The 25317-nt window shown below is 47.0% G+C and overlaps 1 protein-coding gene across 2 annotated transcripts in view; it reads right to left on the minus strand.

Moving 5' to 3' along the window:
* Nucleotides 1–2413: 2413 nt before the first annotated feature.
* Nucleotides 2414–25317, minus strand: part of Garem1 (GRB2 associated regulator of MAPK1 subtype 1) — a 181833-nt gene continuing 158929 nt past the window's right edge. The window contains exons 5-6 of one of the 2 annotated variants that reach the window (XM_006970211.4): nt 9279–9445; nt 2414–7509 (exon numbers count right to left, since the gene is read on the minus strand). In XM_006970211.4, coding sequence (XP_006970273.3) covers nt 6606–7509; nt 9279–9445 — 1071 coding nt within the window. In that variant the 3' untranslated portion in view covers nt 2414–6605. Of the gene's footprint in view, nt 7513–9278; nt 9446–25317 lie in introns of both variants that reach the window. The other variant, XM_042264353.2, reaches the window with a different exon arrangement.

Consider the following 25317-nt stretch of genomic DNA (forward strand, 5'->3'; position numbering starts at 1 on the left):
TTAATGTCTTATCAGGAACTGGCTGGTGCCATCCTGGGGCAGTCATGGGTGGAAGCGCCCGCCACCTAGCGGTCATATTTGGTATTACAGCTTCTCTCCCTTGGTTTCCTTCATAAGCTATTTTTAGTAGATAGCTTGGACACAGCCAGATGAAGTGTGTGTACCAGTTATCTGAAATCCGTTTACATTTTTACATTTCATCTGTCATATTTAATATCTCCACTGAGCCATCGCTTTGGATGAAGGAGAAGATGTGCTCAGAGTCTCTTTAAAGAAAAAAAGAATTTTGACTTGTGTATATGTGTCTACTGTGGAAGCCAGGAGGGTGTTGGGTGCCCTGGAGCTAGCTAGTTACAGGTGGTGTGAGCTGCCGATGTGCGTACTGGGAACTGAACTCAAGTTGTCTGGGGCAGTAGCAAGCACTTCTATTTGCTCAGCCCAGAGTTTGTTTTATAAGCAGAGGTTTTTCTTTTTCTTTTCCTTTCTTTTTGGACACAGGGTCTTGGTGTGCAGTACAGGTTGGTATTGAACTCACAAAAATCCTCCTGCCTCAGCCTCTCAAGTGCTGGGATTACAGGTGTGCCCTACCAAGCCCAGCAGGCGGTTGCCTCAATTCTATCTAGCATCACCTGGGGAGGATCAGTTGAGGACTGCCTTCTGGTTGATTTTCAGCCTTAGGACAGAAGACAGAGGACCAGAGCAGGGTATGCCACCCACACATCTCAAAGCCACCCGCCATTTGTGGAAGTTAACAGCTGTGGAACCTGGAGACAACTGTAAGGACAACAAGATGGAAACGCAAGTTCGAATTCTATCCTTCATTTTATTATAGCCCACGTGTGCTCTGGAGGGATAACAGAGTGCGGGCTTTATTTTTTATGAAGTTAAGAGAGTGGGTTTCCAAAGTCCCATGTGTTTTAACGCTCTGTTGTGCCACGTCTCCTGGTCACTGTGTCTTGGAGGACACAGACCTGTTACCCTGCCCCCCCACTGCCTCTGGCCTGAGAACACCTGAACATTCCACCACATGCACTGTCTTTCAATTGCCTGTATCTCTTGAAGCTGATATTTGCGGCCACCCGTGGAACACACTGCTCTTGGTTCGTTTTTACATCCATCACTAAGGGGCAGTCACTGGCTCAAGTTGTAAGAAAAATGTACGTGTAAGAAATTCTCGCTGCATCTATCAGCGGTCATGACATAAACTCAACCTGGGGTCGCCAAACAAGTGTGTCTCACTTTCTTATAGTCTGCTCTTCTGTTTTACAGTGTGAGCATCTCTGATGCCAATCTTTTGCCTTTGATTTTGGGGGAGGGGGGGCTAAAGATTGAACTGAGGGCTCTCTCTCACTGAGCTGCATCCCCTGCACCTCATCTGAGGCAACTTCATCCCGTTATTCTGTGACTGATGTCTTGATCTTCATGTCACAGTCACCGGCCACATTCAACATCTGCTCCAGAATCCTCGGACTTTGAAGACTCCGGAGGCCAAGGAACGGGCAGCTCGCAAGGCGTGGATACACGCAGGTTGCTCTCCTATTACAAAGAGCATAATGTACACAGCCTGGGGATGCTGCCTAATAATTCCCAAAGCATACCGATGAATTCCCCAAGCAAGGAGAGGCCAAGGTGAGCAGGCATCATAAGCGGAAGCCAACTGGGCAAAAGTAGGCTGCATCCTGTACTTAACATTTTCAGTAGATAACGAATTCTCTAACAAGTTACATGGGGATCAAAGGACAGATGATGCTAACACAACTTATTTCTAGTTTCAAATTTCTTAGCCATATCCAGTTTGTGAAGTGTCCCAGAATACCTGAGGTAGGACCTCGACTATGGAAGTGTTTTTTTTTTTTTTTTTTAACCACGTGTACAGTTCTTCTAGTGCCCAGCTCTGGGAGAGTGGGACTAAAGGCTTAGGAAATGGTGGCATGGATGCCTCTGGGACTTGTCTGATTGAGAAATAGGATGCTGGGAAGTGATTTCATGATAAGTTGAGAACAAGAACTCCAACCAAACTCTGTCATCCTCCAGGCTCCCTGTGAGACTTCCTGCCACAGCAGGGTGAACATGCCTGCCTCTTCTCCGGCACCCAGGGGCACTCCTCTGGGTCATCACTGCACCAACTGAACAACACGGAAGCCAAAGCCAGGACTTTAGCTCCCTTCTCACTGGAACATGTGTATCTATTTTCTTTTCAAATTTAAAGACATCTCTGCACTCGTCTTTTGACTACACAGGTACTGGGTCCTTTGAGCATCACGGGGTTGCCTGGTTACCAGATTCTGTCAACTGTAGCTTTGGTCTTGAGCCTCTCAATTCAGAATGTGGTTTGCAGTATTAGAACCCTTTTCCAGTTCCCTATGGCGATGGGGCTGGAGAACAAGGCCTTTGAAAAGTCAGCACAAAGAGCAACCTTGAAAAGTTCTTTATTTATAGACATTTCAGAACCATTTAAATCAACAGACAATGTATTTATTTTTTTGACATAACATACTGCGTTTATCTTGAGGTACACATTGGGCCCATTAGATAATGCTCTGGAAAGCAACACAACTAACTGCTGACATGTGGTTAGCAGCCCACTGTTTCCCCAGCCAAGAAACTGTACAGACACTTGCAAAATTCTTAGAAAATACAATTTCCATTTAAGCAAAGGAAAACTCCCCAAGTTCTTGAGTTTTATTTTTTCATTTTTTTGAGTCTTAGCTGAAACAATATTCCAAACGGAACATACTATAAAGACAGGAGAGTGGGTTTATGGCTAGGGAGTTATCTAAGCCCTATCCACAGGACACTGTAAACCAAGGGAACTCTATCCGCCAGGCTCTGCTACAAAATGCACAGCTTCGAAGTTGGACGGAAGGGTACAACTACAGACGAGGTTTGTACCTGGCTTGAGACACGCTCACTTGTTTCTTAGATTCACAATGAGGCAAACTGTAAAACAGGAAGTCTTGAAAACTCGGAAATGTGACTTGACCTGATATGGCCACAAGAATCCTACATTACAAACCCACAGTATAATAAAAGTCCCATTTCCTCCATCTGCTCTCTGGACCTTTGATTCTTCCTGCCTTAGCAGCTTCAGATTTCCAGAAAAGCAATGGAAATTCATGTGATGGACATGTTTCTGAAAGTCTTAGGCGTCCAAGAGATGTGAGGTTTTTTTTGGTAGACTGCAACTCAAATTTACTGGGGTCTTTGGAGGAATATTTTTCTTTCCCAGCTTGCTGTTCAGGGAATACACTTATAGATGTTAGGCATTTGGGAAGCACTAGGAAAATGAAGGGTTCTCCATCCATCCACCCCCACCCCCTGAACTTCTAGCCGGCTTGGCAGTGAGTGGAGGTTGTTTATGCATGTATCTGATCAGCTGGAATGGACTGTCCCATCTCCCAGAAGGTTGTGGCATTTCTGCAAGATAAGAATAAACACTGCAATTTAGCTGAATGGGCAGTTTGGTACAACTTCATAAATTTGAATGGTGCATGTGGGCTGAGAGAGAGAGAGGATACATGGACATTTCACAGTTCATAAACTTGAGCAGTTCAACTTAAAGACAACTTGCAGACGTTTAGAAGACTCTGTGACAGCGTTGGTGGGTGAATGCTTGAGTTTCCTCTCTGAATTGACTTTGTATTTTACATTTCAGCTGCTTGGCTTCGTTTATTGCTGATGCTCTTTTCTGACAGGGGAGGGGGCAGGAAGGTTTTAGGCATGAGTGTAAGGATCCTCCAAAGATCCTGTGCAGACAGTACTTCGCTACAAGTCCCACGGTCACTCACTGGGCTGTAGGGAATCTGCCACAAAAGGAGGTTTGGTCTCGACCTGGCTGGTGGGAGGAGGCTCTGCTGTGGGACGTGGAAGGCGAGGGCTGTTTCCACCTTCTGCTCTGCGCAGCCTGTCTCATTCTCTCTGCCGGCTTATGAATTCCTCGTCTAGCCGGCATCCTCCACAGACAGGTAATCAGCCCAGAAGTGGCAATTACACTTATTCGTGCCTTTCAGAAATGCCAAGTACTGATTATCATTAAAAAATTCCAAGTCAGTAAAAGAGAACAGGAGTCAGTGAAAGACAGATGCATATTTCCTTTAATGGATGCCAAGCGTCTTGGGGGTGTTTATTGTATGTGTTCGAAGAGGCTGTCAGTGCTTCCACCTGTGGGCTCCTTAAAGCTGGGGCACGTCACTCTCCATAAATCCACCTTCCACGAACATTTCAGTCTCTCATGCACACATACAGTGTCAGCTACTGTGATTTTGAAACAGAAACGAGTTCCAAGAGGGCAGGGGCTAGGTCTTTGCTCAGCCTTGGGTCTGGCAAACAGAAAGTGCCCAGTGACTGTCCAAGGAATGCATGACTCCAAGGCCTATCCTGGCTCTCAGGAGGGTACCAGGATCCCGGTCAATACAGACTTGGCATGGGTGTGCCAGGACCAAAGCAAATGAACTCAAAGGAGATGGACAATCTTATTTTGTTTGAGGGTCTTGCAAAAGACGAACAAAGGCAGGTGTTTATGTGGGCCAACCTTCACTGTCAACTCAAGCCAACCCCACGGCTCAAGGCCGAGTTTGAGAATCATGGTCACATGCTAGGTGCTAAAGGATGGACAAAGGGCGGGTTTTGTGAGTGTGACCAGTTATGTCTCTCCGGCAGGTGGTCTGTCTTTATTCTCAAGGGAAGTTAATGTTCTCGGGCTGGGTGCCCTTTCTAAGGACTTAACTCCTCTCTGAGAGGGCTGCTTTCTGAATCAGACGTCCATGAGTCTTGGTTGTGAGAGGGCAGTAGGGGGCGGGGGTGGGGGGTTGGGGGGGTAGGGGGTTGGGGGGTGGGATTCATTAATGACTCCTGAAGCATGCCAGTTATAGAGGATTCTTTTTCCTTGCACTGTGGTATTTACAACCAAGAAAGGTAAAAGCCTGTTCTTCTCTTAATGAGACCAGAGATGAGGAATTAGACTAGGTGTCCATTCATCTCAACTAAGTCACAAGATGGAATGAAGCAGCTTTCTACGGGAAAGAAATAGTGGCATGCTTCCCAGGACTTCGAGCCCGGCTGCTGTGGGCTCTTGCCTTTAACAGTGACTTCTTTTTTGGTGACTAGGAAGACATGCTTCAAATATAAATATGCTCAACCCTTCAGGATACACTGCCTCCTGGTGGCCAAACAACCTCTCCTGAGAAGCTCAGGTGTGCATCTTGCTAACAGGAGGTCTGCCGAGTTAGATTCTGGGACAGACTCAGGGACTCTTTGGAGGATACATTTGCTGCTCAGGGAAAAAAAAAAAGGAACTCTTTGAGGTCATATGCCTTCAAAGAGCCAAGAGTAAGGATATGAGGCTGTATTTTGGAGTATTTAATAAAATTTAGCAAAATCCATAGACAGGTTCTGGAATTCTCAGAATAAGAGTATGGTAATTATTATTATTATTATTAATTTAGAGGAATAGAAGGTCTGTGGAATTAGCAAGTACTCTTATTGATATTCTAGGAATCAGTGCAGAGATGTGGCATATATAACTGAGAGGTGGTCTGTTGGAGTCACGAGCTTTCCTAACATAAGAGGCGTGGTGGTGAGAACTCACGGGTGTGAGGGACACACGGAGGACAGGAGGACGGCTCCAAAGCAGCTGTCCTCTCCCAAGCGTCAGCATGGGTATGCAGGAATCAGCGCTCGCACGGGCTTGAGAATCACATTAGACTCTTCAACAGACTCTTGACTGATCGCTTCTGAGTTCCCAGGGGCGGAGCCTATGGGGCGGAGCTTCAGAGTTCAGGTTCTGAGACGTTTTGGAGTCATTCTGCCAACTGTTCTCAAGAGGATCCACTCAGTTAAAGGCCCCTCCACCTCAATGGAAATTAGGAAGTAAACGGATGGCATTTAAAACATCAGATTCAAAAATTACATTTACACGTCTCTCTGTGTGCTGCATACACACACACACACACCTATTTTTTTTTTTTCTCTGCTCAATAAAACTAGCAGCAGTTACAGATCAAATGTAACGGTCATGATTTGTGTCATTTCTAAGGATATCAGACATCCTCCATCAAAACATGATTTTTGGAAAATGCCTTTTGATAAAAAAGATCTCCACCAAGCATAGGACATGAAAGTTTCTTTTCACACCACTAACATCATCAGGCACAAGAGTTAAACAGTTGGCATGAAGCAAAGCAAGCCGCAGAGTACAACTAACTGTCGGACGTCACCTCCCCGAGGGAGCGGACTGCTCACAAGTGTTCATGTCTTTCAGCTTTGGCTGTTTCGTAATAAATACCATGCCTTCTTGAAAACCTACCGGGGTGAAAAAGAGTTCTCTGAATAGGACTTTAGTTCTTTTAGCAGCTGTTGAGTGTTGAGTGACGTACAAGGCACACCTCTAAGTGTTCTGTACAGCATCTTTACTGATGTACAAAATGGCCTGTTCACCATTCAGAAACGGAATCTGCATAGTAAGACTTTCTCTATCTCTATTTACAGAGAAGGGCTTTTGTTTTTTTTTGTCTTTTTTTTTTTTTTTTAGTGCAAAAACGTGGATTTGTGTCCTAGCCCACCCCTTCTAGCACGCATGTTTCTCAGCTCTGTCGCACACCATTTGGCTATATCTTGGGCCTCCAGCCATTAATAAATTGCATTATTTTCTTCACCTGCAGTTTGCTTAGTTTGAAATCCTCTGAGAGGATTTCTTCCGTTAACTGGACAAGCAAATTCCCATCGATCTTTTCAGTGACGAAGAAGGCTATGACGTCTTCAGACAAACCAATGAACCGTAAAGACTTGGACACTTCCTCTATAGAGAGTTCTGACAGGTCAGCAGGTGGCTGCCATGGGGACCCGTCCCCACAGGATCTGGGGGCCAGCTGGAGGTGGAGCGGAGATGAGAAAGGGTAAGAGACAGAGAAGATGTCCTGCATGCCCTTTCTCACAAAATACTGGTCCTCTGAGAGGTCCAGTGACCCTGCTGTGGGGTCCTCCTCAGCACCATCAATTTTCAGAGGCAAAGGAGATGTTTCAGGGGTGGTTTTCTGTTCCACTGGCTTTGGGGCCCTTGGGGGTAAGGCAGGGCAGGAGATGCTCTGCTTGGTCATGCCAGCTGCAAGGGAGTTGTCCTCGGAGTTCTCCAGAGAGTAGCTGGCGGACTTGGGGCAACCGGAGACGCCGCCACTGCCGCTGCTGAATTCTGCAGAGGCTGTGCTGGGTGGGCTGCCTAGGAGCTCGCAGCCGTCAAAATCAAAAGGGGCCGGGCAGTTTCTCTTTGGTGTGCCAGGTGTCTTCTGTCTGGGGTAGCTGTAGCTCCTACTCGGGTCGAGCAGAAAGTCACTCCGGGTCTGGCTCTCCGACGCTCCCGAGTAATGGTTGGGCCATGAGAGTCGGGAGGCCAGAGCTTCGGCAGAAGGACTTCCGAATGGGGACTTGGGGTCTGTAGAGTCACTTTTCACTCGGTTGCAAGGGTAGCAGGAGACGGGAGCACTGTCAGGAGGACTTGGGTCACTTTTAGTGATGCTGCTTAAAAAGCAAACACACACAGAAAGGGAAATTAGTAAAAAAATAACTTAACCCTAGCCCTTGGGTGATGGACGCAGGTGGATCTCCGTGAGTTCGAGGCCAGCCTGGTCTACATAGTGAGACCCTGTCTAAAAAACAACTGAACCCCAAGCTTTTCTTTATCATTATTCATAGATGTTATTTCTAAGGTGAAAGGGCAGATAGGAATATATTATATATAACATATATTTATATAATTTATTGAACTCAATAAATTACTTACCTTTTTTTTCTTTAAAAGAATCTTTAAAGTTCTTTGTACTTGTGGATATGTACATAATGACTAAAAATGTTGTAGTAGAAATAAAAATATATGCACACTCATAAATATGTATATTTTAGCTAATAAGAAAGTACTGTTCATATGTGTCTGCATCTTCACACTGAGAAAATTTACACACCACGCTTTGGTCCAACACTGAAGAGTAATGTCTGGTGGACAAGGAGGAGAGACTGAGCATGTCTGCAGTGGACAAGGAGGAGAGACTGAGCATGTCTGTGTGGACAAGGGGGAGAGACTGAGCATGTCTGCAGTGGACAAGGAGGAGAGACTGAGCATGTCTGTGTGGACAAGGGGGAGAGACTGAGCATGTCTGTGTGGACAAGGAGGAGAGACTGAGCATGTCTGTGTGGACAAGGAGGAGAGACTGAGCCTGTCTGTGTGGACAAGGAGGAGAGACTGAGCATGTCTGTGTGGACAAGGAGGAGAGACTGAGCATGTCTGCAGTAGGTAAGCAGGAGAGGCAAGCTTGCAGGAGACAATGATGTGGCCACATCACCACTGTCTATAACTCCGAATCCTCCCCAAAGTCTGATAGGAAGAAATGCCCTTCCAATAAAATGCCCATCCTTGCCCTGGTTTCTGAACAATAGAGCTATACACAGCATAAGAATTTTAATATCCAGAGGATAAAAAGAAAACAAAACAAAACACGCCTGGGAAGACTTCAAACTTCAAGTACATTGGTTGCGGGTGCATTCATCCTGGGGGCCGTATTTTCACATCATAAGTTTGACAGTGGAACCAGAGTGTGCTGAAAGGTGGGTGGGCAGGCTGAGGGGGAGCAGGTGCTCATGTCTGAGGGAATCGCCGAGGAAACGGGCATTTTGTTTTGTAGAAGAACTTAAAAGTTTTCTGAGGGAAATGGGGCTGCTCTGTTTTGCTTCTCTAGACAACTACAGTTGAAGATTACTTAGAGACAGATGTATTATAACTTGAGAGTACGGGTGAGCTCTTTACCAAACAATCCCGTGTGCCAGCAGTGAAGCAGCCTGTGTCTCAGAAGAGCTGACGGCTCTGAAGAGCCCCAGACAGGAGCATCTTTGCAGCCATAGCCAAGAAAGGATTCCTGCTGGCTTCAAGTTGGGAGCAGAAGGCCAAGGGGAGCCTTCGGGTTCTCACACCTTCCTAGAAGGTGCTGTCTGCTTGTATCAAAGTCAAGATGACAAGAACCAGAGCTGGCTTCTGCTGGGCAATAGAAGCCCACCCACTGTTTCCAAGAGGAGGGCCTTTCCTTGGCCTCTCACAGACCCTGGTGGCATCTTTTCTTATCATGATACCAGCTCTCCCATCCAAGGTCAAAACCAGCAGGGGCCCAACTATGTTCTTCCCAGAACCTTAGTTTTAAAAGGCAAACACCATACCCTCTCCCGCTCGGCTGCTAGGTGAATTCCAAGGCCCATGACCTGGCGGGTGGGGTGCTGTGGGTTCTGACGGGAAGACTTACATGTTATGCAGCCCTGAAGAATAGTAGGACAGGGTGGGGCTGGGAGAGCGGGTCTGTGGCCGCACTGGCTTGACTGTACGAGGAGGGATGGAGGGGCTGGTGGACAAAGGCTTTGAACTTCGGGGCGGAACAGGTGGGGCGTTCAGGAGCCGGCATTCTTCCCTGACCTGGCGTGGGAAAAGAAGACTCCAGGTTAGCAACAGACCGACAAGACGAGGGTGTGGATCTGGAGATGGGGGGGAGGGGGGAGGGTGGGGGTGTGGAGCACAGCTCCATCTTGCAGGGTCGGGGAGGGTACTTTCAGTAGTAGTAAAGGCAGTGGGTAGGCAGGACACGGACACACACACACACACACACACACACACACACACACACACACACACACACACACGGAATACCACTGCTGGGAGCAGGCTGATATGCAAGAAAACTGTGGGGTGACTGTCAGCTTCTGAGGAAATGTAACAAGAGATGGGAACTACAACAAGCTTGAGGAATGCAAGGACGCACGGAGCAGACGTGGATGTGGGAGGCAATGAGGGTGTCAATCATGATGATGAGAGAGGATTAGGTTCTGCTTGAGTCCTGTTTAATTTCCAAATGCTACCCAATTTGACCCAAACCTTTGGCAATGTGGACTTTTTTTTTTTTTTTACATTGATTTTTTTGTGCACACACATGGATGTGCATATGTGAGCTGTGCCATGGGACCTTGTGGAGGCCAGAGGACAATTTATAGGAGTCAGTTCTTTGCATCACCTAGTGGTCATTAGGCTTGGTGGCCATTACTCACTGAGCCTTCCGGGCCACATGTGGGCTCTCTTCAGGGTTAAAGCTCCACTGACAGCTATGTCTGGCACCTCTCAGATATTGATGTGTGTGAATTCATAGTGACCTTGTTAAGATGGATGCAGATTTGAACTTAGGAGATCCAGGGTGGGGCCTGAGAGTTGACATTTCCTTTCTGTTTTTTATGGTGTTGAATTCAGGGCACGGTATATGCTAGACAAATACTCTAGCTGCTGAGCTTTGACCAGCCCTTTGAAAAATCATTTCTGAAGCCAGGCAGGGTGCTCCATGTCTGTAATCCTAGTTTTCAGAAGGCTATAGCAGCGGTTGCCATGAGCTGAGGCGAGCCAGGGCTACACAGTGAGCTTCTCTTTCAAGAAAGCTCCCCACTATTTTTTCTTCTGCCTCCTTTTTTCCCCCTTTTCCCTTTCTTGGTTTTTTTGAGACAGGGTTTCTCTGTGGGGCCTTGGCTGTCCTGGATCTCACTCTGTAGCCCAGGCTGGTCTTGAACTCACAGAGATCTACCTGCTTCTGCCTTCCGAGTTCTGAGATTAAAGGTGTGTACCACCACTGCTCAGCTCTCTCTCTCTCTCTCTCTCTCTCTCTCTCTCTCTCTCTCTCTCTCTCTCTCTCTCTCTCTCTCTCTCTCTTCCTTTCTTTTTGGCATAGTCTTCTAAGTTGGCCATGCTGGCCTGGAACTTGTGATCCGCCTCCTGTAGCCTTCTGGGTAGCTGGGACTGCAGAAAGGACTGTGTCTGGCTGGATCTGGATCTGTATTTCCAACAAGCTCCAGGGTCAATGTGATGCTATGCATCCAGGGACCACACAGCAATGAGGTAGTGCTCCAACTCCTGAGGAGAACTTTTACTGATAAAAAGCTACCCAAGTCAGAGGTCAGATGACCTCCACTCATCTCTACACCGGGGATGATCCAGGTGACCCAGCATGGGGCTTCAGCAAGTCACTGTCCTTACCCAAGCTGGCTTTCAGGTCCCCGGAGCTTTTCTCAACACCATTCTTATCCATGAAATGTGAATTTGGCATGCCCTTCTCCACTTCAGACAGCAGGGGGCACTTGATGCCCGGCTGTGCCGTCCACCCTGCACCTCTGAGACTCAGAAAACCTGACACTCGGAGATATCTCCACTTGCTTTCAGGCTGAATTCCCAGCATTTCTCTCATCTTTTCCTTCAACAACTTGCCTTAGGAACAATGGAGCAGCAAGTGCCCACCAGCTTGGTGATGAGGATGCTGAAGATGAAATGAATGGGCTCATGTGACACATACACTTCCTTTGTGGACCACACACTGGGCCTCTAGCTGGAGTCCAGGCCTGACTCACTGGCTAAAGATAACCAGCCATAAAGGAAGCCAGGAGATCTGAGGAGTGAGTGCTTCGAACCCTGATTTAAGTGGGATGGAAGCAATCCTATTTTTTTTTTTAATTAACTTTTGAGGCAGAATTATTTTTGATTGTTTATTTTTATTTTATGTACATTGATTGGTGTTTTACCTACAAGTCTATCTGTGTGTGTGAGGGTGTCAGATCCCTTAGAACTGGAGTTACAGACAGTTGTGAGCTGCTATGTGGGTGCTGGGAATTGAACTCTGGTCCTCTGAAGACCACCAAAGTTCTTAACCACTGAGCCATCTCTCCAGCTGGAGACACAGCACAGTTGGCCTTAAACTTGGTATGTAGTGGAGGATGACCTTGAATCCATCCATCTGCTGCACCTCCCAAGTGCTGGGGTCCAGGTATACCCTACCATTCCATTGGGAGGGATTTAAAGAGCACTGTATTTCATCATGGGACCAGGGGTTTCTGCTCTTACCCACAGAACCCTCGGCCCTGAGGCTGGGTTGGAAAGAAGAGGGCTCTTGATTTAAGCAGCTCTATAAGCTAAAGCAAAACATTGGGCAGGAGATTTCCTCCTCAAGGGCTGGAGCAAGTCTTCTGTCTTGGAGCCTTTAAAAGGCAGAAAAGTAGCCCTTGTCACAGCTCTCTTTGTAGCATATACAGACCTCTGCAGAAAACCACAACTGGTCAGGTGCAGAGAACAACTGGTCATGCAGGGCGCATCCCAAGGGATACAGCTACAGCACAACCTCTGACCAAAGGCTCACGACATAGCTCGGAAGACGGGCGGAAAGATTATAAGAGCCGGAGGACCAGGCAATCTGCTGTGAGATTGTCTCCTGGAATGACAGGGACACGATACCTCAAAACATGGCTGCCTAAGCAAGACCTGAACAAGGACAGGATACCTCAACAACATGGCTGCCTAAGCAAGACCTGAACAAGGACAGGATACCTCAACAACATGGCTGCCTAAGCAAGACCTGAACAAGGACAGGATACCTCAACAACATGGCTGCCTAAGCAAGACCTGAACAAGGACAGCACCATAGACAGGCTAAAGGGGAACGGGGAAACATGGTGTCCCGTCCTTATACAAAAAACTCAGGAAGCTAAGGGTGGGAGCAGTCATTCCCCGGAGAGGAGTCCCCTGATTGATCTCCAATACCAAGGTGTCAGCTCTGAAATCACTTACTGCAAGCAGGAGTGGAAGCGATCAGCAGGCTGTAATTACATATTTACGTGCTTACATGTATTTGTAACAGTAACAACTATAAACAAAGAGGCCACAGATTTGAGAGAGAATGGGAAGGTTGGAGGGGGAAGAGGAATGGAAGGAAACAATTATGTTTTTTTTTTTATTACATTCTTCACTTTATTTTATGTCAGTGTTTTGCCTGCATGTATGTATGTGGACCACACGTGTGCTTAAAACCCACAAAAGTAAGAACAGGGCACTGACTCCCCTAGAACTGGAGTTATGGATGACTGTGAACCACCATGTAGGTACTGGGATTGAACCCAGGTCTTCTAAAAGAGCAGCGAGTGCTCTTTACCTCTGATGCATCTCTTCTGCTCCATAATTACATTTTAATAAAAATCAATTAAAAAAGGTGGGCTAGGTGTGGTGGTACACATCTTTGATTCCAGGATTCAGAGGCAAAGGCAGGCAGATCTCCGTGAGTTTGGTTTACAGAGCGAGTTCCAGGCCGACTAGGATCACATGGAGAGACCCTTTTCAAAAAACTAAAGCACTCTCCTCAGATGAAAGAGGTGGTAGCAGGGGGCAACTACAGGAAGAAACCTGTAAGCAACGGGGTCTGGAGAGCTCTGTTCAGCTGGAGTGTCTGTTCAGCTCTGACACTGGGGGTCTTCTTTTCTCAAGAGGAACTGGTTAATGTTTTACTTTTTAAAATAAATGATTTCCGCTCAATATCAGGAATTAAGTGGAATGTAAAGACAAAGAGATTGGTGATGAATTCAGTTCAGAGTATTCTGCAGTTTCTAATCAGTCCCTGGGTGTGATACTTCATCAGGGACAGCTTACCTCACATGTCAGCTGCAATATGCCGAGATGTCCGCTGCAATGTGCATTTCAATTTAAAAGATTTGGCTGACCTTAATCTTGGAACTCCGAGAATCAGCCACTTGCTGCTGAATGTGACCTGAGGGGTGCCCCCCCTTTTTTCCACGTGGAAAGTTTTATTATTAAAGGGGGAGGGAAGAGGAAAGAGAAAGAGGGATAGAGAAAGAGAGAGAAAGGGAAGGAGGGGTGCTCGCAGCCTCGTGAAGAAAGAGGGAGCGAGGAAGCAGCAGAGCCGCCCTGTTCCTGTTCTTAGACTAAAGGCACCTGGGGTGTTTGGACAGCATCTTCAGAGCTGGGCAGTCCTGACGGGCTTCTCATGGACAGGGTGAAGGTGCACAGTGAAAGGAGGCGTTTGTGGATGTCGGGGCCTGGTGTGAGGGGGGCTGTGGTTAGTGGAGGGTTTACAGCTAAACTTCAAAATGGAATCTGAGACACAGGCCATGTTGGGACCTTCCACAGCACTTCTGAAAGGAGTCTGGGTCTGACTCAGTTCAACATGAAAAGACCAAGCTTCCTTAAGATGTGCTTCGGAAAAACGGTAGTATTAAAAGCGACAACTAATCCCCAACACGGGTTCCGAGCATCTTTTCACAGGCACAGAATGAGGGGCTTGTGCTGTCCCAGGCAGGCAGGAAGGGCAGTCCTCAATGTGGCGAGGTGGCTGGCAAGCCACAACCCCACAGCTCTGTGGCTGGGCACTTCCCACGTGGGCTGCAGATACGGCTTCTCTGAGGAGGCTTATTTCACGGAGTATTATGGGAAGGATGGCATGCTTTGGTGGGGTATAGTACACACCCTGGCTCTCGGAAGTTATAAGTGGTGAGGGTTGGTTGTGCCATTTTATTTCCTGCCTTTCACACTGCTATCAGTCCACTCTTCTTTGCTTCTTGATTTGATTCAACACAAGAGGACATTTATATTAGAGGGTGGCTACGCTGTAAATGAATTTTATCTGACAATAAAAGGCAGGACAGCCAAACAGCCTATTTCCTGCTTTCCCTCATCTCTCACTTTTACATGCTACATGCCCAGCATATTCCTTCTGGAGGTCTCTGTGTGTGGCTTTCATCATGTTCTTGCCCAGTAGATGAAGGCTAGCCTTGGCTGGTCCTCCACTGAGGCCTCTGCAGACTAGCACCGACCCATCTTTCTGGCTATTTCTCAGACTCCTCTTCCTCTCTGCTCCTTCTGTCCCTCACCCACGCCATTTCTCCTCCTCTTCCTCCGTAACGACGGGTTTGCTGGGTAGATCCACGGTCATGTAAAGCATCCCGTGTCTTCCTGCCTCTCCTGGTCTAGTTTCTTACTGCCCATCACACTTAACCGGTCACCCCTACTGCCTCGTGCTAAAGGTCCCACGTCCTGTCTAGCCACGAAGACGGACCCCTGCTTCTGAACGAGGCTCACATGCTGTTACAGTTATCCACCCTCCATGTGTATTTAATTGCATCAAGAGTCAGAATGGAATGGGCCAATGTCATTGTTGTTACTCTCCAGTGGGTACAGAGCTTCCTCTCTGGAAGGAATATGTCACACAGAGCCTCAGGTGAAATTAACTAATTAACAGGTTAATTTTTTTAGAATACAATAATACAACAAAAATGCACTTCTACTTTTAAATTTGAACTGTACTTATCTTTTATATTCTAATGTAGAAATCCATACTGTCAAGTCACGTGGGCTGGGTCTAAGCTCCTGTGGCACCTGGCACACACAGCACCATCGCTGCCCCATCGTAATTTGATAGACTAATGGAGTGAACGTCAGCCACTAAATTCTTCCACTAGAAACGGCGTGAGTGGTCAGCATTCCCACCCTCCCAATCATTTCATTCCCAAGCAGGCATGCAAGACCCTGTTCTCTGCCTGGTAGATGGGGGCAGTCTGATTTTCAGCTGGTAACAGGTGCCTGGGTTTTCAGGGACAAACACTAAGCTTGACTCTATGAAGGACAGCATTCTGTTCTGGGGTGGATGTGACCACCCATAGGGTCACAAGGGACCTTTGCTCATCTCTAGGTGATGCCTCGGTGTTCAGAGACACTCTCAGCACCAGCCCCCCACTGTTCAAGCAAAAGCCAGAGGACACAATCTGGATCCGGTGACAGTGTGAAAGCTGGCCCCTGTCTCCCCTAGAAAACCTTGATTCCTAGGAGTCCTTCCTCCTCTGAGACACCAGCGTCTTAAATCTTGTCAAATACATGTCACTGCTACTGTGGGTCACTTGTTTTTGGCATTTACATGGATGACCGCTAGGGCTAAAAGCAAAGCTAATTCAGGTAAAGGCAGAACTAGGGAACAAAGCCTATGTGGCATATAAAGATTCCTGCAATCTAACCCACTGAAGACATCTGATAGCGAGGATCTGAGGAAGACTGCATCAGGCAGGCGTCTGTCCTGGGGGTCAACAGCTAGGACACAGGCACCGTCTACTCTCATGGTTTCTAAGAGTCTAATGATTCCTTCCTTACACACTGTTAACTTCATTTTCTACTTAGACGGTCCAATGAATGTTGAGTGTCTATCATTGAGGTTGGGCTGAGTATACAAAAGTAAGTTAACTCCCAGAGCTAGCTGCGAGGAAGGGAAACAAATACAATGAAGATAAAAAATTGGCAAGTGTATTAACAGAAGTATGTGCAGAGGTTTGTGGGAGCACCATGGATTTACTCAAGAGAGCAGCAGAATAAATTCATAGGATATTTTAGTGGGAAAGTCTTGGGGAAGCAGGATTAAGCGTGTAAGAAAGGCTTAGAGGGCACAATGTTAGAAGTCTGGTACATCTAACATCTAACAACCACAGTACCATGTATATGTATTAGAGACAGAAACTCAGAAGAGGGCAGGCAGAAACCACAGCATTCAAGGCTGAAAATCATGCTTGGACTAGACTTTGTACTAGTTGATGGAATCTGAAGTTCTGGTGGCACTAGATACCACATGAGAAGTGAAGAAGGCTGAGCCCTCAAGGGAAGGACCGCATCTGTCCACAGAAGAGAGAAGAGAAGGGCAGCATGTGTCCACAGGAGACAGGAGAAGAGAAGGACAGCATCTGTCCACAGGAGACAGAAGAGAAGGACAGCATTTGTCCACAGAGGACAGAAGAGAAGGACAACATCTGTCCACAGAGGACAGGAGAAGAGAAGGACAGCATCTGTCCACAGGAGACAGAAGAGAAGGACAGCATCTGTCCACAGAGGACAGAAGAGAAGGACAACATCTGTCCACAGAGGACAGGAGAAGAGAAGGACAGCATCTGTCCACAGGAGACAGGAGAAGAGAAGGACAGCATCTGTCCATAGAGGACAGGAGAAGAGAAGGACAAGTGATGGTACTGTGCTGTCCACAGCACAGAATCATGAAACGATGGAATGAGGGAGCCAAGGGAGGGAAGACTGTAGACAGAAGCTGCAGAGCGAAGACGGAGAAGTGCCCCCGTGAGGATCGGAAGGTGTCAGGAAGCCTGAGAAGGTGGGAGAGAGGACACCATACGGGCTCTCAGTGGGTCACCGGCAGGCTTAGCAGATGAGGCCTGAGTGATGCCAAAGGCGCAGGAGGCACATTCCAGTGGGTGGAAGTCGGAGGGAGAGGAGAACGGAGGGTCAGTAAGATACAGCACTTGCTTCTGTAAGGGCCAGGAAGGGAAGAGCAGCAGACACATGTTAGAAGGGCTCTGGATGGAAGGAAGATGATTTTTTGTTTTTTTGACTGAAAGAACCTTGAGAAAGGTGCCTGGGCATGTCACACACACCTCTGAGCCTGTATGCTGAGCTTTTGCTGATGAAGACGGAAGGGAGAACACAAACTCTCACTGTTTGCTGCCTGGTGCTCCTGTTGGCCACATCCCACTAGAAAAACAAAGTGTGCTAACGTACCCTATCAGCTGGCGTGAGGATAAAAGGTATCTAACTCAGGAAGTCGCCAAACACAACTCCAGTCACTGGGCTGAAATCAAATGCATCATGGGGTGGGACCACTTCCTTGGCTTCTTCTCAAGATGGACTGAGAAGTTAAACTTGATCTCCTGTCTCCCAGAAATAGGCATTTAACCTTTCCTGCTGTGGCTCTGTTTAGTTGGAGACACAGGGTAAAAGACCAAACATTTGGGGAAAATGGATAACTTTTTTTTTTCTTGAATGTCCACATATTAGGAATAATTTATGAGAACTCAATTATACATAGTGGGTTCCTGCATGATTAGAAACAGCCTGGAAAAATATAGATGTTTGCACAACAAAAATTCCAAGCCTTACATGTAATTATGGTATTTTATAAACACAAGTAAAGTTTTCTTTCTCCTACTTCATATTTTTGTCTTACACTTCCTGGGATTAAAAGAATACAAAAAATCAAAGTCACCTCAAGTGTCTATGGAGGATGAGACTTGGATTCGATGGCATTTCTTAGGAAGCCTTTGTTTCTGGATACTCTAACTCCCTGCTCTTCTTCTAGGATGGAAACAATACACCTTCACTAACTGACCCACGTGACAGCATAAGAAAAGAAAACAAATCATGTCACTGTGTTTCATTCTTTGCTTAACATCCTTCAGAAATCCTTCTGGGAGAAACTCCATTTCATAGCAGTGGCTGCTCAGCCCTTAAGAGGAGAGAGTGGATGTGGACACCCTGCCGAGGCCACGCCCCTCTACAGTCTGCAGGTCTAAGATACCGTACACACTAGTGGTGGGGGTTCTGGGCCATAACCTGTTGGAGAGATTCCACTGCTTGGAACTGTGAGCAGTCACTAAAGAGACTTTTGACTCCTCACCTGGGTTTGAATCTGTTGTTCCCATACTGACAATTCAGAAAATAGATATGCTAGTGCTGAGCTCGATAGGACATCGGGCACACCTTCATTATGAATTTGCTTCTCTAAAAGAGCCAAATTCAGGACAGTGTTGGCAATCCAAAGAAAGGAGTTTTGTAACTATGCTGCCTTGAACTTTGTAACCTCGCCTTCCCCACATGCTCTCTGCCCTGTGTTTTACATTTCTTCCCACACTCCGTCTCCCAGATAACAAAATCATTACAGCCTTAAGAAATCTTATTTATAAAGAGGCTTTTATACGAGGAGTTCATAACCCTGTCACACAGCCATAAGTGGGCATTTCCAGCCAAACAGAAACACAAGTTGTATCGTATCGAAATGCAATGAATGAATCTCCACTGGATTAATTGCACAAGGCCAACTTAGAGTCTAGATCCCCGTTCTTAGATGTGATGTCTTATTATTTTCCTTCGTCTCATTGTATATTGATAACAAGGATCTAAGACAGACCCTACTTGGGAGAAGGCCTCCAATATTCAAGCCTCGGGCAAGGGCGACTAAGAGAGGGAGCTGCCGTCGCTCAGCTGGAGGCAAGAAGGGCAAGCAGCTCTGAAAAGAAGCCCTTGTTTAAGGTCCAGGGTGCCACTGGGGTCTAGGATAAAGACCTTCCTGAGAAAGGAGGAGAACAGATGACATATATCACTCACAGCATACAGCCTTCCTGTCAGTGTGACTTCACACAGATGTCACTTGAGAGCATGGCTGAAACAAGACTTACCCACCAGGGCACTCTAATTATCTTTATCAGCATACTAGTCACTGAGAGTTCCAATGGACAGAGGAGGAAAAAAAGTCTTGGCTTAGAAAGTTCCATTTAAAAACAACCTACCTGAAATGGAAGGCAATTAGCTTCAGAATTACCAAAACAACATACTAATTTAGTCGTCATTTCTACTAATGAATGAAAGCCCAGGTATGGCTTGCTTACAAAGTAGTTCTCAAAAGTTGTAATTAAAATTAATTAAATGCCAAATGTTCTCCGAGACCTCATTAATTAGTGGAATCTTGAATGGAGACTATTGTAGAAGAGGTAGCTTGATGCAAATTATCACTTCCGCGCATTTTTTTTTCCTGGCTGGAGACTGAAAACCAGGGCCTCATGCACACTAAGCAAGCATTTCAATACTGAGCTATATAAATCCCCAGGCTATGGCTTTCATTTTTTAATGGCTTTCAGTATTTAAATGAATATTAATACATCTGATGTCTTTAGGAAAATCTGCCTTTTAATGCCTTTTCTAATATTAACATATTTCTTCTTTTGTGTGTAATGTATGTGTGTGAGTGCAGATGCATGCATGCCACAGAGTGCATGTGGAAGTCTCAGGACACTTTACGGAAGAGTCAGTTCTCTCTTTTCTACCATGAGTTCCGGGGAATGAACTCAGGTTGTCTGCCTTACATGTGAAGCACTGTTAGCCACCTCACTGGCCCCTATATTTGATAAAGGGACAAAATGCAAAGATAAAATAAAAAATTGAGGTTGAATTGTTTCTCACGATCACCTCTCTTAGTTTACAGACAAACCTTTTTATAGAGCTTTTTTAACCTGGGTAGTTATGAAAGACCCTAATTTGGAGGCGGGGGCATCCAGGGTTATAACAGCCAGTGATGTCACAGCCTGGCTTGGCTGCACCTGGGGAATGGAGAGATCCACCATAACATATCAGCTTTGAGACAGCTATGCGGGCAGGCCTGGGAATCACAGGCATACTTTTTACAAGCACTCTCAAGTAATTCATATCCCTTAACTCCCTTGAAATCCTACTGGGATCCTCAGAGTACCAGGTTTCTTACTATTTGGTTTATGGTATCACAAAGGGTACAATGACTCCCTCCATTGCCAGGTAACTATGATAGACACTTACCCTGTGAAGTAAGATTTTTCAAATGCAGGTTAAAATACTGTTCTAGTTTTAAAATCAAATGCGTTCTTGTATGAGGGAGAGCTGCTGTGAGATATCTTTTGTACACTGTGAATATATGTTGCTCTCGTTGATTGATAAATAAATAAAACTATTTGGCCAATGGCAAGGCAGAATAAGGTTAGGCGGTACATTCAACTGAAGAGGGAGATGAAGAAGGGTGGAGTCAGGCAGCCCCTGCGAGCCGCTGCCAGAAGAGGCAAGATGTGAGAAAACAGGTAACGACATGAAGCCATGTGGCAATGCACAGATTAATAGAAATGCGCTGAGTTAAGCTGTAAGAGCTAGCTAGCGAGAAGGCTGAACCAACAGGCCATACAGTTCATAATTAATATAAGCTTCTGCGTGTATATTTGGGACTGAATGGCTGCTGGACCAGGCAGGGCATAGGAAAACTTCCAGCTACAGAGAGCAGTGCCTCTGAATGTTGAAATGCTTCTCTGGATTTAGCTGTGATGTAGCTCGAGTTTTCCTGCCTGGCCCACAGTCAGGACAAATCTTTGTCACCCACCAGTCCCACAGCCGCTCAGACCCAACCAAGTAAATACAGAGACGTATATTGTTTATAAACTGTATGGCCGTGGCAGGCTTCTTGTTAACTGTTCTTATAGCTTAAATTAATCCATTTCCACAAATCTATACCCTGCCATGTGGCTCATGGCTTACCGGCATCTTTTCATGCTGCTTGTCCTGGTGGCGGCTGGCAGTGACGCCTTCTGCCTTCCTGTTCTTTTATTTCTCCTCTCTGTTAGTCCCGCCTATACTTTCTGCCTAGCTACGGGCCAATCAGTGTTTTATTTATTGACCAATCAGAGCAACTTGACATACAGACCATCCCACAGCACAGCCAAGTGCAGACCATCTCAGACACCTGCACTCAGGCCTGTGGTCCTAATCATCCTCTATGCGGACCTGCTGGGTAAAGCCACGAGGAACCCGAGAATGGGCTCCCACAGGACATACAGAAGATCCCACAGCGCTGTGAGGGTGCACATGTCCATGTCCAACCTCCTGACCTTTTGGAGGGGCCTTACTTGTCTCCATTCATTAGTCATGGAAGGATGGGATGTGGTGGATAAGACCTCAGCCTTCAACTCATCCTCTAAGTCTCATCGTGGTGTGCTTCTTTAAGGGCATTATTAATGATGGGCTTCCCACCTTGTAATGATGGGTGACTTCATTCTTCATCCTATAGCTCAGCCCTCATACCCCGCCTCTCAGGAGCTGCAAGGACATCCTGTCTGTCTGAGAGGGCAACCTCACTTTCTATTTGGCTGAAAGCTGGAATCCATCCTACATTCAATTACTGCTACTCTTCATTTTGAATGTTTACTAAGTGCTACGCAGACGTGCCAAGTCCTTTGTACAACACAATAACACAGTGAAGAACTTATCATCCCCACGGAAACTGGCTCAGGAAGGCTCCATATTTTGCCCAAGTGTGAAGCTGCTAAGTCGCCTGAGGATGCTGGTCCACATGGGGCTCTCAGGCCCGACCACTTCTAACGATCTGTCTAGACCAGTGCTCTCCTGAGTTCCACTGGAGGGGAACTGACTCCTAGGATCTCGGTATATTCCATCCACAATGAATGTTCAGCTTGCCAGACACTGGCTTATAGCTGAAATCAGTCCCTTCAAGTGCCTGCTGCACTGGGGCCCAGTCAGCCCAGCTTTCAGCTCATCCCGAGTCTCATCGTGCTGTGCTTCACCAAAGGCATTATTAATGATGGGCTTCCCAGCTTCCAACGATGAGTGACTTCCTTCTTCATCCTATAGCTCAGCCCTCACACCCCGCCTCTCAGCAGCTACAAAAGCATCCTGTCCGTCAGAACGGTTAACAAGTTCACAAAGACTGCGGTAAAACTGGGTGAGATGAGTGGCTTCCCTCCAGAGCTCACTCCAAGTCTTCCTTTCACCAGCATTACAGGTTGGGCAAGGCCAACAGACAGCTAAGGGTGAATGCCCCAGACAGGGAGCTGCTGCCATCCCAAATGGCATCAGAAGGTGAAGACCTGGAGATGCTGTTGGCTGTTTTAGTGCTGGGGATTGAACTGGCGCTTCGTGCACACTAGGTAAGTTCTCTGCCTCTGAGCTTCACACCTCTGGTCAGACCCTGAGCTTCACAACTCCAGTCAGACCCTGAGCTTCACACCTCCAGTCAGACCCTGGGCTTCACACCTCCAGTCAGACCCTGAGCTTCACACCTCCAGTCAGACCCTGAGCTTCACACCTCCAGTCAGACCCTGGGCTTCACACCTCTGGCCATACCCTGGGCTTCACACCTCCAGTCAGACCCTGAGCTTCACACCTCCAGTCAGACCCTGAGCTTCACACCTCCAGTCAGACCCTGGGCTTCACACCTCTAGTCAGACCCTGGGCTTCACACCTCTGGCCATACCCTGAGCTTCATACCTCCAGTCATACCCTGAGCTTCACACCTCCAGTCAGACCCTGAGCTTCACACCTCCAGTCAGACCCTGGGCTTCACACCTCTGGCCATACCCTGAGCTTCACACCTCTGACCACACCCTGAGCTTCACACCTCCAGTCAGACCCTGAGCTTCACACTTCCAGTCAGACCCTGGGCTTTACACCTCTGGCCATACCCTGAGCTTCACACCTCCAGTCAGACCCTGAGCTTCACATCTCCAGTCAGACCCTGAGCTTCACACCTCTAGTCACACCCTGGGCTTCACACCTCTGGTCATACCCTGCACTTTATTGGTATTTTTTCCTACTTGAGATTTTGCTATTTTCTTTAAAAAATCCATCCTGTGTATTCACCATACCTAGTCCTGTGCTACATAAGGTCACTTTCATGTAAGTGTGTGCTGTATATTGAGCACGTACTCCTTACCTCTAGTCCTCTTCTTTCCCCCACTCTTGCTAGTCCTCAGGGTTCCCCTAAGCAGTTCCATTTCTCCTTTCATCTCTCTCTCTCTTACACACACACACACACACACACACACACACACACACACACACACACACACTTATGTATTGATATAAAGCCTGGGAATCTCAAATGACAGAAAACATATGCTGTTTGTCTTACTGAGACCAGCTAATTCCCTTAATATGATCATTTCTAGTTATATCACTTTTCCTGCAAATGACATGCTTTGTCCTTCACAGCTGCACAGATTTCCACAGTGTACGGACAGCATACTTCCCTTTTCCATCCTCTGCTGTTGGATACCTAGGCTGTTTCTGTAACCTGGCTACTGTCAATAGTGCTGTTGTAAACACTGATGAACAAGTCTCTGAGATGCTGACTTAGAGTCCTTTGGGTAGACACCAGGCTCTGCACTTCTGATAGCCACTAGAGGTGGGATGGGGAGAGGGAGAAATCAGGACTTAGAGTCCTTCGGGTAGACACCAGGCTCTGCACTTCTGATAGCCACTAGAGGTGGGATGGGGAGAGGGAGAAATCGGGCACAGGCAGACAGAGACAGACAGAGGAGTTCTTGAAGACTGTCACTTGTCAAGTGTCTGGCTAAATGTTTTGGAAATATTAAGGGGCTGGAACCATAGTTCAGCAGTTAAGAACACTGGCTATTCTTCCAGAGGACCCAGGTTCAATTCCCAGCATACATATGGCAGCTCATAACTGTCTGTAACTCCTGTTTCAGGGGATCTGACACCCTCACACAGACATGAATGCAGGCAAAATACCAATGCACATGAAATAAAATAAATTATTAAAAAAGTAAATATCAGGTAGTAGTCAGGAATTAAAGTCATGAATAGAGGCCCAAATGAAGAATGTCTTCATTATAAATATGAATCAAAGGATAATGTACTTAAGAGTAATTGTCAGGTCATCATGTGCCCTGACAAAATTCCTTGCAAAATTCATCAAAAATTACATTTATTTAGTGTGTGTGTGTGTGTGTGTGTGTGTGTGTGTGTGTGTGTGTGTGTGGTGTGTATGTGCACATGTGCCATGACGCAAGCGTGGGGACCAGACAACTCACAGGTATTGGTTGTCTCCTGCTATGTGGGTCTCAGCTATTGCGCTCAAGTTGTCAGGCTTGGTGGCAAGCACATCTTGTCTGCCCTCCTTACAAACCCTGAAAGTGACAGTGGCCTGCCAGTGAGCTTGGCATGTTTCTTAACTTGGGCTCTGCTGCAAAGTTCTAAGGGATAAAAGTGGCAGAGTCCCTTCCTCCGTAGACACCAGTTCCTGTTTGCTTTTCCGTCAGACACTGGGGTCAAGATGAATGCTCTCCTATTCCAGAGAGGTGAGTGGTTGTTAAAAACCCCCGTGGAACCATCTTGACAAAGAGGCAGCATGATTACGGTGTAATTCTAAGTGACCATGACTGCTGAAGGGGAAAGATTTACTCTCACGGTCTCACAAAGAAACAAAGGCCCTCAGAATCCAGTAGAGAAAAAGCACAACCAGGTCACAACTTAGCGGCGGTGGGTAGACACCTGAGAAGAAAAGGATGAGCAGATAGGCGCCACAGTACGGCACCGTACCCCAAGACCTCACCACGGCTGCATTAACAAGCCCACCTGCTCCCTTTCTGTGGCGCACACTCTCTGACTGGTCCACTGCCCTAGCAGTTCCTGGTGGGGACAGTCAACTTCCCAGATAAGTGTTCTGCTGGCGTTGGCTCCGGTTTAAGTGAGACACGTCTCCCGCAGGAACATGTGTTTGAACATTTGGTCTCCAGCTGGAGGAGCTGATGTGGGACGGTATGGAACCTTCAGGAGATGGGGCTTACTTGGAACATGTTGATAATTGGAGGTGGCTTCTTCCTGTCACTCTCTCTCTGCTTCCTGTCTGGCTACAGGATGGTAGTTGCTGCCTGCTCCCCTGCCACAGAGGAGCCCCATCCGTCCTCACGCCTTCTCACCGTGCTTCGGTCCTTCGGAACCATAGTTCAGATCCCTTCCCGCCGGTTGCCTCTGTCACGTTTGTCTTGTCAAGTGATGAGAGCAGTGACTAACCCGGCTGGGGAGCTCACCACTGCTTTAGCGACTGGGTGGGATGGCTGCTAGACACAAGGCGTCTCTCTCCAGCACTCTAGCTAGCCAAGGCAGAA

Source organism: Peromyscus maniculatus, chromosome 19 (genome assembly GCF_049852395.1).
Source record: "Peromyscus maniculatus bairdii isolate BWxNUB_F1_BW_parent chromosome 19, HU_Pman_BW_mat_3.1, whole genome shotgun sequence".
NCBI classification, from domain to species: domain Eukaryota; kingdom Metazoa; phylum Chordata; class Mammalia; order Rodentia; family Cricetidae; genus Peromyscus; species Peromyscus maniculatus.